General features: G+C 49.0%; 7 protein-coding genes; 2 read left to right on the top strand and 5 right to left on the bottom strand.

The window, feature by feature from the left end:
• Positions 1–922: 922 nt before the first annotated feature.
• Positions 923–1555, bottom strand: RCC_04288 (uncharacterized protein; the record flags this gene model as incomplete). The annotated part of the gene is made up of 1 exon (XM_023769565.1): positions 923–1555. One exon carries the CDS (start codon positions 1553–1555, stop codon positions 923–925), a length of 633 nt encoding a protein of 210 aa, XP_023625333.1.
• Positions 1556–4305: 2750 nt separating this feature from the next.
• On the bottom strand, positions 4306–4775 carry RCC_04289 (uncharacterized protein; the record flags this gene model as incomplete). XM_023769566.1 has 3 exons in its annotated part: positions 4306–4572; positions 4633–4693; positions 4747–4775. 3 exons carry the CDS (start codon positions 4773–4775, stop codon positions 4306–4308), a joined length of 357 nt encoding a protein of 118 aa, XP_023625334.1.
• Positions 4776–5273: 498 nt separating this feature from the next.
• RCC_04290 (related to alpha-mannosidase MNS1) lies at positions 5274–7651 on the bottom strand (the record flags this gene model as incomplete). XM_023769567.1 has 2 exons in its annotated part: positions 5274–5588; positions 5651–7651. The coding sequence occupies 2 exons, from the start codon at positions 7649–7651 to the stop codon at positions 5274–5276; spliced, it is 2316 nt and encodes a 771-aa protein (XP_023625335.1).
• A 394-nt stretch (positions 7652–8045) lies between these two features.
• On the top strand, positions 8046–8441 carry RCC_04291 (uncharacterized protein; the record flags this gene model as incomplete). XM_023769568.1 has 3 exons in its annotated part: positions 8046–8081; positions 8158–8301; positions 8358–8441. The coding sequence occupies 3 exons, from the start codon at positions 8046–8048 to the stop codon at positions 8439–8441; spliced, it is 264 nt and encodes an 87-aa protein (XP_023625336.1).
• Positions 8442–9166: 725 nt separating this feature from the next.
• On the top strand, positions 9167–10066 carry RCC_04292 (uncharacterized protein; the record flags this gene model as incomplete). The annotated part of the gene is made up of 1 exon (XM_023769569.1): positions 9167–10066. The coding sequence occupies one exon, from the start codon at positions 9167–9169 to the stop codon at positions 10064–10066; it is 900 nt and encodes a 299-aa protein (XP_023625337.1).
• Positions 10067–10157: 91 nt separating this feature from the next.
• On the bottom strand, positions 10158–10973 carry RCC_04293 (uncharacterized protein; the record flags this gene model as incomplete). Its single annotated transcript, XM_023769570.1, has 1 exon — positions 10158–10973. The coding sequence occupies one exon, from the start codon at positions 10971–10973 to the stop codon at positions 10158–10160; it is 816 nt and encodes a 271-aa protein (XP_023625338.1).
• Positions 10974–11792: 819 nt separating this feature from the next.
• RCC_04294 (uncharacterized protein) lies at positions 11793–12781 on the bottom strand (the record flags this gene model as incomplete). XM_023769571.1 has 3 exons in its annotated part: positions 11793–12247; positions 12307–12435; positions 12502–12781. The coding sequence occupies 3 exons, from the start codon at positions 12779–12781 to the stop codon at positions 11793–11795; spliced, it is 864 nt and encodes a 287-aa protein (XP_023625339.1).
• Positions 12782–13789: the final 1008 nt, after the last annotated feature.

The following is a 13789-nucleotide window of genomic DNA, read 5'->3' on the forward strand; positions in this document are numbered from 1 at the left end:
GAGCGCCCAAGGCTCGGCGTCCAGCCCCTTATTTTGTGCTTTTCTTATTCTCAAATAGTGCCAAGTGCATAAGGGAGTCCTGTCCAATGGCCTCGGCAGCAGAAATGTTTCCGGGTATGAGTGTTTTCAGCGATTGAGAAACTTTCGATGCTACCTTCTACCAGGATACGGCTATTCAAACGAGCAACGGTGAAAGTTTGCGCTGCGGGATCCGAGAGTGCGCGGGTCGAAGGAGAACAAAATCCGAATCGAGTGCTACACTCGTAGCTAATCAACCATACCTGCAACTCTCAAAACCACGGTGAGACACGGTATCTACGACCGCTTCGATTGTTCTTCGAGTCGATCTTCCAGATGGTCAGTCACTCACGAACAGGACTGTAAAGGATGGTTGGGATGCTGGTCTAAGACACAATGTGCTATCAACACAGTTTCTCGGACCCTCTTCATGTCCGTCAATGAAGACATCTAGTCAGATCCAACAGGAGAACGGAACAAGCCTAACAATTTGGAGAAGGAGGCCCACGCTGGATGATTGCAAGCATCGCCCAAAAGCTCGTGTTCCCGTGTGTTGTACCTTGACCGAAGAGGCTTTAGACATGACTTATATATTGTCACATGTCACGATTCGCCCTGCATTGTATAGAGAATTGTGACAGAATGAATTCAATTCTTCCTTCCTATCTACCCCAAAGGCTATATACTCATTCATGATCCTCGTATTCGTTCATTTCCATAGAGACAGAGTTCGTTTCCCACCGGGCCGTAACAAAAGTCGCACAAAGAAATGAACTTTTCTTTCTCCATTTTACCCCTTTAGTGTTCCATTCAATCCGCCCCGTCCAACCATCGCACTCTGACTCTGTATCATGCTTACCATCAGATGGAAGACCCTTAACAGATCTCTCCCTCAGATCACTCCTCAGATAAGCCCAACAGGGAAGTTAACAAGTCCTCCCCAACCAGTCAACAATCCCCCAAGGATCCCCTCACCAAGACCCAAAGCCTTGACCAAATCCACGAGCTCAGCAAGAGAAATATCAATATTGTTACCGTTCAAGAGAGCAATGTTCAAAAGCTGCGCGCAGTCCAGGATAGAGATTCCCACATTCGTGCACTTGTTCAGGAATTGCTGACCGTTGTCGACACTGCCTGGGCCGGGGGGAGTCAATCCACCGATGATGATGGTGTTGCCGTTGAGGGCTGCGATGTTGGCGAGTTGGGTGCAGTCTGCGATGGAGATGCCGAGGTTGAGACACTTGTTGAGGAAGTTTTGGCCGTTGCTGGGGGTTGTTCCGGATGGGGTGGGGGAGGTGGTTGTTTTGAATGTTGTGGTGGTGTACTTGATTGGAGTGGTGGTGGTAGAGGACTTGATCGGGGTGGTTGTGGTGGTTACTTTGATCGGAGTGGTGGTGGTTTCTTTGATCGGAGTGGTGGTGGTGTACTTGACTGAAGTGGTAGTCGTGTACTTCACAGGGGTGGTTGTTGTCTCGGTGGCAGCAACGCTGTAGAAGTAGAAAGCCATGGAGGACAGAACGATGTTGTAGAACTGCATGATTGCGGTGATTGGAGCTTCGAAATTGAAGAATTGAAGTTGATCGTGTGGGAAGGAAGTAGATGATGCTGTGTTGGAAGGAGGTGATGATGTGTTTGGATGAAGATGTTAGAGTGGGAAAAGACACTTCTTATATATCTCCTCTGAGCCCCATTCTCGCATGTCAGTCCGCTTCGCTTCCACCTCGATGCCGTCGTGGAATGAGAATTACTAGGTAGCCTATCAATTACGCCCAGCACGTCAGACGAGAAGGTGGCGGTCCTCTCACCGTCGCTGCCCAGTGCTATACACTTCGAGGCGTTTTTATGCGGTGGATACTTTGTGCCTACTCTTCTAGCCCCGGCGCTAATACAGCGAATGGAGATATATTCAAGATATAGCAGAGCAGTATTGAAATCTACATCCATCATGTTCAAACTTGGGGAAATTCCACACGATCAACGACTACACTCCCAGTCCAACTCATAGCAGTCCAATAACTCTCTAGCATCTGACACATTCATCTCGTCCCATCTTACAATGATGTCTCTAGATAGTTCCCCACGTGTGGCGCTCGTGGCAAGAAGTTCCAACGGTATGCGTGGCGCCCGCGGCAAGCCGTCCGTCCTCCACGTGGGACCCACTTTTTTTCACGTGGCCCATGGGGAGGTCAACGTTCAACTCCATTAGGGATCTGTGATGTTATTATGATTCCATAACAATTGTGTAGCGAGGAATCCTGCATAGTTTCAACATTATACGAGAGTTCTTTCAGAATTGTCCGAAGACAACCAGGGCTAGACTCCTACCCCCTTTTTGACTATCCTCGCTTACTTAAATAGCATCACTACTTTGAAATCACATAGCCCGACACACATTTGGTCGCCACTCCCATTTGCGTATGACCCAGAGTTGCATTCCCCTTAAGAAAAAGATTCCATACGAAACCTGGTATCGCCCACGCTAACATGCGTAGTCTCCCAGACCGCTCATCACGCCAAGGGCGCTCTCCGAACCACTGAACAGAGCTTGCTCTTAGCGAAATCTAGCCAACGCCCTCGTCAGGTCCGAAGGGATCGCCGCCGGCTACCAAGCTACGGTAGTATCATCGCTAATTCATGCTGGAGATCTATATCCATACATTCATAAGGTTCGGGAGGACCGTAGCCGTGTACCAAATTCTCGTTTCTAACTCCATTTGGAAAACTTTCCAAGAGCCTACATTTTTTGCTTGGCTGCCTACGTCTCACGGGGAAATGGCTCCATGATTCTCGCACTGATTATGCTTTTTCTGACTTGCGGCTTGGGCATTTTGTCCCCTAAGAGTACGTCGTCTTGGTCCACTTCAGCCTTGGGCTCTTAGTAAGCATCTTTCAGCCTCGTAAACTCGCCACCAGAATGCCAAAGTATTGCGGGTCATGAAAGTTGTCAGTAGCATGGGGAGTTTCTCTTTATTGCCAAAAGATGCGATTACGGAGGCATCACAGTGGCCAAAGTCTCACACCAACATCTGCCTTCTACTTGGATCGATATGTTCACCTTCCCGCGAGAGGTCTCTATGCATATCATCGTCAATCATCTCAGTCATCGTTGGAGAAAACCAAAATCTACACAACCCTCCCTCCGCAGGATTTCGTTTCGAAGTTCTACACCGCTAGGCTCCATCTCCCCCGAATGCACCTCTCACATCAAGCCATGAAAGTTTCTTTCTTTCATCCCACTCAATCCCAACTATCGTCCGGGACCAATTCCACCATCGCTCAGTGTTGGATGGAACAGTCTAAAAGGTCGTAGTGTGGGGGAGATCAATGTCCACCATGACATCTCCAAAGCAGCCAAGAGTCGTTCCGGTCGAGGAGCTCGCTAGTTACTTCATGTGAGAAGTATATCGTGACTAATACCCTCCATTCCCATGAGAGCCGCCTCGGGGAGAGTTGGGAGGGAAATACCGATGGAGTTTCATCGTGTCCGGGGAAAGTTCCTCCCGCAAGGCTGGTTCATAGGKAGGAGGTGCGACAAAGGCAAGGGCGAGAGCACTCATCTGCAGCACCAATGTCCGCAGCTCATCTTCCACTGCGAGAATGGCTCTTGGCTCGACTTTTCTTCATTTCCTCCTCGGGTATCTGGGCATTACGGTGATAGTGTAGCGTGGATTCTGACGGCTCCCTTGTCGACGTGCCGGTCTCGTATCCGTGCGTGGCCAAGGTACACGCGTGGCGCAATGAGCTGATTTCAGAGGCTCTTTGGCCGTTTTTTTTGTCCCACTCAAGGAAATTTGGCCCGGGCTGTGTGCCGCTGAGGTGATGATTAAGCCATGTGGTGAAGATTTCGCGCGGAGCAGAGGCATAGTACTGCTGCTCGTAGTTTTTGGACGCAATTTTCCGAGTAAAGGAAGAATTGCCTTTTCTCCCCAATCTTTCGACGGCTGGTCTGTCCACATCATCGCACTCGTCGTCACACTGAACGTGAGTTGGTAGAGTTAGAGCTTGAATATCCGCTGTAAGGATTGCGATTGCTCGGGCGTGCTTCTGTCGTAGGTCAGCAACGCCGAGGGTGAAGTTTGTGTCGAAGTCGTAGTTGTTGCATAATTAATTCCATACGACGATGGTCGATGCCGATGAAATGACGCAGAGCATCGTTGAAGATCTTTTTCACACCGCATTGCTCGGGCAAGGGTGAGATGGAAGAGGTATTCATTCCGTGCATCTGCCCCAATTCCAGGCATGTGGAGAAGGAGAGCTCGCAGCTTGTGTGCGATGGTTGGCAACAAGTCATACAGGGCTGCGTATGTGACGATTTCGGCAAAGTCGGTGAATCGTATCTCGTTCGTTGGTGAAGATTTCGACGCCGTAGAGAAGCTTGAACATCATCAGCTCTACAGCAGCCTGGCTTTGTGGAAGCATCTTGATTTCCGGATGATTCTCTTTGGGAATGTCAAATTCGCAACGGCGTGCGGCGAGTCCGGCGCCCATCCGTGTACTACTTATACTTTGCGGGCATGTGTTACTCACTTCCACGAAGAGGGGTCCAGCTGGTGGCTGAGAGAATGTCAGTAGAATGTCGAAAGAGAAGTGAGTACACGTATTCCTAGCACTCACAGTCTCCTCGAGCAGCAGGACCTTTTCGGTTGGATTTAATATTAGATAGTAAGTCGTCGACCTGTGTACCTTGTTAATGCTCGGGTGTGTGAAAGTCTTGTGCGTATGCCTTACCTTAACCAAGACCAGTTCCACGTTTTCATTCATTCATTCAATGCCAGATCCCGCGTTCGAAAGTCAGCTCTCCTCGCTCTTTAGAATCGCCTCGTGTTTCAATATAGGAACATATTAACCACCAGCCAAAATGACTTGACCTCGCTCCTACACCAAAAATGTCGGGCAAAAATGAACAGCGAAAGAGGATGGAGCAGTGCATAGAGAAAAGGCAGCGTGCGCAAGAAAGCGAAGACGGAGTAGATCAGAAGGAAAAAAAAGCAAAAGAAAAAGCAAAAAGAAAAAGAAGCGCATCTCCCAATACCAATCCCACGAACTTCGAGATGCTGGAATTTTACACTTACCCCAATCCCTAGCCCATTTCATACTATCCACCTCGCATAAACGCTAGACATACCAAAGACCACAAGATAAAACTCCACCTATAGCGATCCACGATCCACGATTCATGATTCACAAACCCATACAACCCAATATCATACCATAACAATACACATCCTTCCTCTAACCCCTCCCCAACCAACTCTCTACGCAACCTGCACCTTCATCCCATCCACAATGCCCTCCCCACCACCAACAACTTTAGTAGCCTCGGCACTCTCCCCCTCCTTAACCGTAGCGGTAACCACCACAGTCGATTGAACTCCTTCTCCCTCCTCCTCAACCCTAACCTTACCACTAGTAGGAATTCTCGCCACCTTGCCCCTCTCCCAACCCGTCTTGAATAACTTTCCCATTTCGAATTTCGGAAAGGGATGAGCTTCCGTATTGAAGACCACGTCCTCCAAAGGCAAAATTCCTTTGTCGGAGAAGAGCAGGAAGAAGTATTTCAAAGTTTCGGCCTGCACACACATACATGGTTAGAAAAATGCACATCAAGAAAGGTAAGATCAAGACAACTCACCAGCCAAAAACTCTCCATATTATCCCTCAACACCACCTTCCCATCCACAATCTTCTCCACATTCGCCACACTACTGAATCCCTCCCCGTCATCCACCGCCGTCCACTTGACAAAACTTGTAAACATCTCCCACCCGGCTTGACGATAGACCTCGTCGCCCGTAATCCTCCACATGTAAAACAAACTCTCCACCGTCTCCGGTCTCTGAAGATTATGCACATCTCCACTTTTAATGACATAATCTTCCTTGCCGACCACCTCCTTCACCTTGCACGCTTTATCCAGACACTTTTCAAACCCGGGTGGACTGGCCGGTCGGGTGTCCTCGGTCAAATCCTTGTACATGAGTGGAGGTTCGTGGAGTTGGAAATGGGCAATCTCGGGCGCCAGACCGGTTTCGGTGACAAAGTACATTCCCATGCACGTCTTGGTCAATTCGGCCGCGAGACGCATATCTTCTTCCTGAGCTGGTCCCCAGCCGGGAATCTTCTTCCTGRCGTCTTGCAGACTCATTCCGTTGGTCGTGGCCAGAGCAATGGTTCCCGGCATGAAGCATACCAGATGGTCCATTTTGGGGGACAGAGCGCCTCCCAGTCCCGAAGGCCTTTCCGCTAGAACGGTGAAGTTGGACGGGTATGAGTAGGTGAGGAGATTCTTCTTCACGCCTGACAGGGATTCATTCCATAGGGATTGATAGATGGGTTCTTGTTGTTTGGTTTGTAGGTATTGCTTGATGAGATATTCATAGTAAGAATCTCCGCGACTTCCCAGGCGGATGTTGTTTCCTCGAAAGGTGCCCTTGTCGGGATTGATGAAGATGGGGACGAGACCGTCTTCCGCGTGGTTGGAGTCGATGGTTTGCATGACGTGTTCGGCGTGTTGCCAGTAATGCAATTCCCCCGTCAACTTGGCGAGATATTTCATTTCCAGTTGGAGGGTTGTTGCTTCGGCGGTCGAGGAAGCACCGCCATCGGCGTGCGAGGGGATTCCCTTGGAGGTGTGGAGGTTGACACTTGCGAGAGGAACACCTGACGCGGTATCGTAGGCTCCCAACAAACGGTCGGCCAGATCCACCGCCTTTTCAATGTACATGTCATCGCTGAGTCCATCCTCCACGGGTGCATATTGTTCCGGGAAGGCGACGCTGAGATAGTGAGCGGATAACAGACCTCCCAGCATGCGGATGGTCGTCTCAAAAGTGTTGACGTCGTGGTCGATGTCGTAGGTCAGATTGGAGTGGATCCATTGGCGAGCATGGGTGAGTTCGGTGCTGAGGTTCATCAACATCATCGTGTCCAAGGCATCCACAATAATCCATCCCATCCCCCCGGGAACCATATGTTTCCCCGTATGGCTGACGGGATGGTATTCGTCATATCCCCACCCATATTTCTCATACCCGGCAAAGGAAATCTTGAACACATCTTTGACCTTTTCCGCTCTGGATGCCCAATCCGCCCCTTCACTTCCCTTCCCAAACAGATTCCATGTTGCGGTGGGTGATGAGGATGAGGATGACGATGTGCTCTTGGTATTTCCCCCACCACTTGATATCCAGCTCAAAGGCGACAAGATGCCAAACCACCAACTCAACACCGCCATCCCCCCCAAAACCCCCGCAAACGTCCTTTTCCTGCGCATCCACCTCGCTCCCGTCTTTCCTCCCGCATAACTGTAGGGTTTGTCTTTGTACATGGGCAATTGCTGGCTCCGATCCGAGGTAAACATATTGCTGACCTTCTCGCCGATTCCCGCGTGGTCGCTATCGTGGGCGTTAAAGCGAGATGATGATGATGATCGATCGTGCAGTTCTGCGCCGGGCAGTCCATATGAATGGTTGTGATTGGTCGGGTTCATCGTGCTTGCCGATGCATGGGTTGGTTGCTGCTGGTGTTGAAGGAAGGAGCTGCTACCTGTTCCTGCGATTCCAGCGGGACGGAAGAGGGAAGCGGCGTTGGCGGCGGGGGACTTGCGGCGGATGTTGAAGGGGTCGTGGTTCATATCATGCAAGGCGAGGCATTAAAAGAGCAGCAGAAGGGAAGGAAAAGTGCCGTTGTTTCTGAATGTTTCTGACAATTCCCCAACTTACTTACCTCTGGGCATATTTACAGTTGTCCCCTGGATGCACACGTTGCGCCTAGCTCCGCCTAGCTCCATCTCCACCCGGACTCGGCTCCGTCGAACCTTCCATTTGCACCGCCACGACCCCTCCGCCACGTAAACCCGCCGCGTCCGACCCGACTTCACATCTGATCATCGGCTTCGGCAGGTTTCCGGTTCATCCCAAGATAACTCACAGGAGAAAGATTAATTCAACTTCCCCTCTCCTTCATCCACCTTCCCCATCAAATCCCATCGTCAACATCACCAATCAATCCAACCAATACCCGCCAAAATGCCCACCCCACTCGACCGAGCCCTCAACTCAAAGGCACGTCCCCTCCACGCCCATCAAAGAAAAAAAAAAAAGTCTCCGAATCATTCATTGCATCGCTAACAGGATGTAGAACATGGTCCTGGGTTTCGCGGCCCTGATCTCAGGCGTCGCCATGTATTCAATCTGGGGTCAAGACATGTTTCCCCGCGAACAGGACCCCGCAGGTGAACCAGAGACATGGACGGCGGATCAGCAGAGGAAGTTCTTGGAGAGTGTGCGTTTTTGTCATTCTCCTGGATTTTGACATGTTCACTGACGAGAGAATCGCAGAGAGGTCTGGCGACGGGCCCAACTACGACGAGTGCCGAGTTGATTGCTATGGTGAGGGCGAATTTGAATGCGCCGAGGGTTTGAGAGCATCCCTTTTCTTGTGTCGAGGACTTTTGTGTGATTTCGGGACTGCGTGGAGCGTGGCTTGTATTAATACGAAAATCGAGGAGCATTATCTTTCGGGGGAAATCGGTCAAGGTTCCACATACTTTCAACACCTTCTGCTTCGACAACCTTTTCAGTATGAGCCGTCTTCTTCTACGACAAAGATTCAGCATTGGGACGGGAATCAGGAAACCATGGCCGAATATTCATGGCAGAACTTTTGGAACGGGAAACTACAGAAATTGCAAACTCATCGGTCCATACTTCACATTTGCCGTGTGACAGCTTTCAAGACGAAAAATGACGACGGAAGTTCTTCCACATGAGTAACATCACTACATTAACCGCGCTCATCCAACTTCTCCTACTAGCATCTGCCCGAATCCTAGTACAAACGGTCGCTAAGGGCATATGCAAGTTACTACAAACACAATTAACGGTACTAGAGGCCCTAACATAACTCCATCCTCTAAGCGGCGCCGCACGCTTCTCGTACTACCTCTAGCGTTACGTGGAAAGCTCTTCCCCCAACTTAAGCTGCTAGTCGAGGTATTAGCTCATCGTATAAGTGTAAATAGAAGCGTTCTTACTAACACTACATGTACTTTATACTAACCACCATGTCACGTGTTCTTGACACCCCACAAATTCAGCTAGAATTACATTGCTCCCGCCCGTGCTCTCGATTACAACCATACCTTCAAATGGAGATCCCCGGCACCGACAGACGAGACGATAAGGAGGAACCAATTGACAACCTCACGCTTGAGCAGCAGCTTTTCGGTGCCGCTCCACGAATGGTGAACGTTCCAGAAGGCGCGATTGATCTGTTTCCCCAAAAGATCGGTCCAAGAATACTCCATCTGCCCGACACCAAGCGAATTCTTAAAGCAGGTCCGACAGTAAAAATGTCAGAAGCGGAGGCTATGAGGCTGATCGCGTGCGAAACGAGCATACCTGTTCCCAAGGTACACGACTCTTACACCATAGATGGCGTTGGCTACATTCTGATGGACCACGTCGAAGGCAAGGTATTAGGTGATTGCTGGGGCACCATGACCACGGAGCGCCAGGATGCCGTAGTCTCGCAGCTTAGAAGTTACATGACAGAATTACGCTCCCTATCCGGAAGTTTCTACGGCGCACTCTGGAACCAGCCGTGCGAAGACGTTTTCTTCTCGCATTTTCCATTCCAAAAGGACGCTGTTTCCTATGGCCCTTATGCATCCCGCGCGGAGTATAATCAGGGATTACTCGATGCGCTTGCGAATTCCTCTCCGCACGGCATACTCGACGAAGATAATGCAGATCTTGCTACGAGATTGTTGAAGAGGACTGACGAGACCATTTGGTTCTCTCATGGAGATCTTCACCAGAGGAATATCATTATCGATAGCCATGATCGCGTCGCCGCAATCATAGATTGGGAGTGCTCGGGATTTAGTATTCCCGGTCGAGACTACTATGAAGCACGGGCACGCGCGCGGGCTCGGGATCCACGATGGTCGGATACATTGGATGAAGTGTTCACCAAGGAGGCGAAGCCAGATTTTGGACTGCTGAAGGAGCTTGATCAGGCATTGATACGATACACATGTATATGATGACGACAAAGCTCCTTCTGGACCATGCAGGCTCGATGGAACGTTTCTGTCATGCAGTTTGAGTCCACCGCTGACCTGAACAATTAGAACACTATTTCGGTCGAGGGCATGGCCGACCAGCATTGGATTCGTCCATCAGAGCATTCTCCAGCTGCTTTTGCTCGTCTTTTAAACTTTCTTCGAATGCGAGATCTTTCTTCGTTGGTCGGAACTCAGACTCCTCAAAGTCGATGAATCTAGGTCCATTTGGCCCGATGATAATATTCCATCTGTTGAGGTCTCCATGACGTGCAGTCTTGTGTAGTTCTGCAAGTTTCTCGCGGCAAACATCAAGATCTGAGCTGCTAGCACAGGTACCCTCTACCATTTCCAATAAAATGCCGATGATACGATCCGGTGTTCCTTCATAGACAAGCGCAACCATAGTCGGTGCAACATCTCTACTCCGAAGTGCATGGTATATGCGTGCTTCCTTAGCCATCCACTCCACCTCAAACTGGAATCGTGCAATCTTCAAAATCATGGGCGTTGTTCCATCAAGACAGGAGACTTTCCAGACTCTAGACTTCCACCTCTCGATACGATCTAGCTCTAAAAAGTTCCTTTTCTCGTAGCAGGAGATGTCGATATCCCCAAGATCAAGCCTATGAGGCTGTTTTCCGTCGATTTTGTATTCGATATTTTCACCGCGTCCATCAATAGTCAAGGTTGTCCAACGCTGAGACCATGGGGTATGCGTAGCAAGCTCCTTAATAACATATGGACCAAAAGTCCGTTGAGTCTCATTGGGTATCATCGTGGGTGGCATGACACGGACGTAGACGATGTTATTACTGCGCTGTACTCGGTATAGAATATCGTCGTCGCCGATGTCGATGTCTAGGACTTTATCGTAGGAAGTGTCCATTTTGGATGGTGCTGAATTCTTTAAATAGCTGGAAATTCTCGGATGGAGGGGACTTGGCTTGAGATTAATTAAGAAGTTGAAGTGGTGTGTGACGGAGGAGTATATTACACGAGCAGCGAGCAAGTCAGCTATTAATGTAGCTCGAAGTGGATCTCTCTTTGCTCAGTGCTGGCACACACAACTGCTTAAGAAATAAGCGGGGTCGAATCGGTGAGCTTTACCTAGAGCATGCACTGCACCTTGAGGTATTCACAGCCCCATTCCCTATAGAAGCACGCTTGGAGAATTTAATATACGATACGTTTACACATAATTATAACAACTTATCTCCCTCGAACAACTGCATTTCTTAACAATCTAGAACGACCCTAGAAATAGTTTCATTAGTAGCGTAATAAGGAAGATAAAACGTATAGCTATTTCAGGTATTATAAACATAACTAAGATTGTTAGTAACGTAGCTGTTTCTTTCCTCGCTAGAATCTAGTAGAAATTCTTCTACTTTCCTATTAGATGTAAATTGTACTATATTATAGCGTTCCTATAAACTTTCTAGGCCGCTAGGCGGATGTTAAGAATAGGGGCTAGCGTGTAGCATCATATATATAGGGGGCGACATCTGGTCGTTACGATGGTTTTGGGCGTTTTACGRGCTGAATAGTGGGTAGAAATGAGCCATAAGTAAACATCATTTGCTAGCACCGTTAGAGGTAGTATACAACAACAAGACTCGGGCAGTGATTTGCAAAAGATCTATTCCAAGACAACAAAGTTTTCAACGGCTGGGTGAGACTTAAAGATCTTCCGCCAATTCCTTCTCTACATTTTCGTTGCAACGTCACCCCTTGTTGCCTCTAGAGGCACCTGAACGCCATTCTCCTTCACCCACTCCACAATCTTTTCAAAATTCTTACATTTATGCGAAGCCGCAAAGTCCTCCTTTGCCGTCCCATCAACATGCGCACGTCGATACCAGAGATACGGCGTTACATCCGCATTGCAAGTCAAAGCCTGACGGAGCGTCTCGATGCAGTGGTCTGCGTGTTTGGAAGCCACGGCAGGGGAGTTGTGTCTAAGGAGCGAGGGTACCAGATTCGTGGGATATCGATCTTTCCAGGCGACTTGTCGGAGGATATTGAGGCAATGTAGGTGGTGGAAAACTTCGATGCCGGCGATGTATTTGTCGCTGTGTGGTGGGTTGGCTCGGAGGAAGTCTTGGACTATGCTGCGATTTAAGGTGGGGATTCTTTCGGAGGGGATCAGGACGGCTGGCACTTTGAAGGGTCAGATACATTTGAGTCGCTTTGGAGATGGTGGGAATGATGATACGCACTATTCTCTAACCTGTGCCATCGATGCTCCAAAGCCAGAGAAGGGATGTCTGAGATGTACTTGGAATGGGTTGTTGCAGAACTGTCAACCCAGTCTCGATACTCATATTCGACGGCTCCAAGAACTGGAACTTTGGTTTCAAGTCTACGTTAGTGAATGCTTTGGATTTTAAGTTTCTCTGTCTGAAAGTACTCACACCATACGCTCGTCTGAGCTGCACATTCTTTGTCGGAGGCGGACCGGGTCTTGCATTGTTGTCCAGCGATAAGCATCATAATCATGCCACTCACGAATATGAGTACACTCAGAACTCGTGCAGCCCATTCGAGCCATCCTGACCACTGCCCATGTCTTGCCGATGTTTGAGAAGCCTCAAAGACACTCATGGGATCCGATGAGGAGGAATCACTCTGCTCATGATTGAGTTTTGAGTATTCGTCGTGAAACTTGTTCCATCGGAGGCTCGAAAACTTCATGGTGGTTGAGAGAGAGGATGTAGGTAAAACTTCAGAGGTTCTCATCTGTTGGGAGGGACAAATTAATGAACTCCCTTTTTTCCTGCAAGCATGATAGCAAAACTGCTGACATGTTGCATGTAACGTCGCTATATGTAGTACCTGAACGACGGCACGTCCAAAACGGTGTGAAGCAAAATGCAATGCACGCTATCGACTGTCCACCGCCGATTGATCAGAGGAAGACATGCTTTTCGACTATCTCGCATGACCGGTGTGGCCGACATAGTTGTGGCACACTCTGGAGTCTACACACCCCCGGCATGACCGGTCAAGACGTCGTACGGGTATAGGTCGTACTGTAGCGTAGACTTGGGGTCAGCAACTGTTTCACCACTGTACGCAGAAATCTCGTACGATTTCAAGTCGTCCATCAGTCGTTCCGAGACACCGAGATGACTTGAGTATCGCCATTGATTCAGAAGTTCAAACAGCGGAGTTTGGAGCATTTCATAACTGGGAAGTCTGACAGAGCTCTTGATCACCGCTTCAAAATCCTAGCCAACAAACCTGGTTCTGCTTGTATGAAGTGATGATTATCACCTAACCATTGGTAGCGGTGTGTACAACTCCTTTTTGCTTTGCAGCATACCCAGCTACCGCTACTGCTGCCACGATGGCTGTCGGCTTTGATCAACTTTTAGTTGTACCTGAAGGCGATGAGATAGCTTCAGTAATAACAATGTTTCTCCAAAAATTGTAAATCGATCGAGTTGACTCACGCTTGCGACGGCGCTGATTTGTGCTCAACTCTTACATTTGAATCGCTTTTCCCGGTCCATTTTCAATGTGCTCTGCTGCTTGCCGCTCTCACTGAGTTCAAATGGCACCGGTATTGACAGGCCACAGTACATGTAGGTCCGATATAAGTCTACATATTTTTTTTGGAGTGCTCGATTGGAAGTCATTGAGGACTCATAGGTCATCTTGCTTGATTCTATTCGTAGAAACCTATTCGTTCGTTGCTTT

Source organism: Ramularia collo-cygni (assembly GCF_900074925.1).
Source record: "Ramularia collo-cygni strain URUG2 genome assembly, contig: RCC_scaffold05, whole genome shotgun sequence".
Taxonomy (NCBI): domain Eukaryota; kingdom Fungi; phylum Ascomycota; class Dothideomycetes; order Mycosphaerellales; family Mycosphaerellaceae; genus Ramularia; species Ramularia collo-cygni.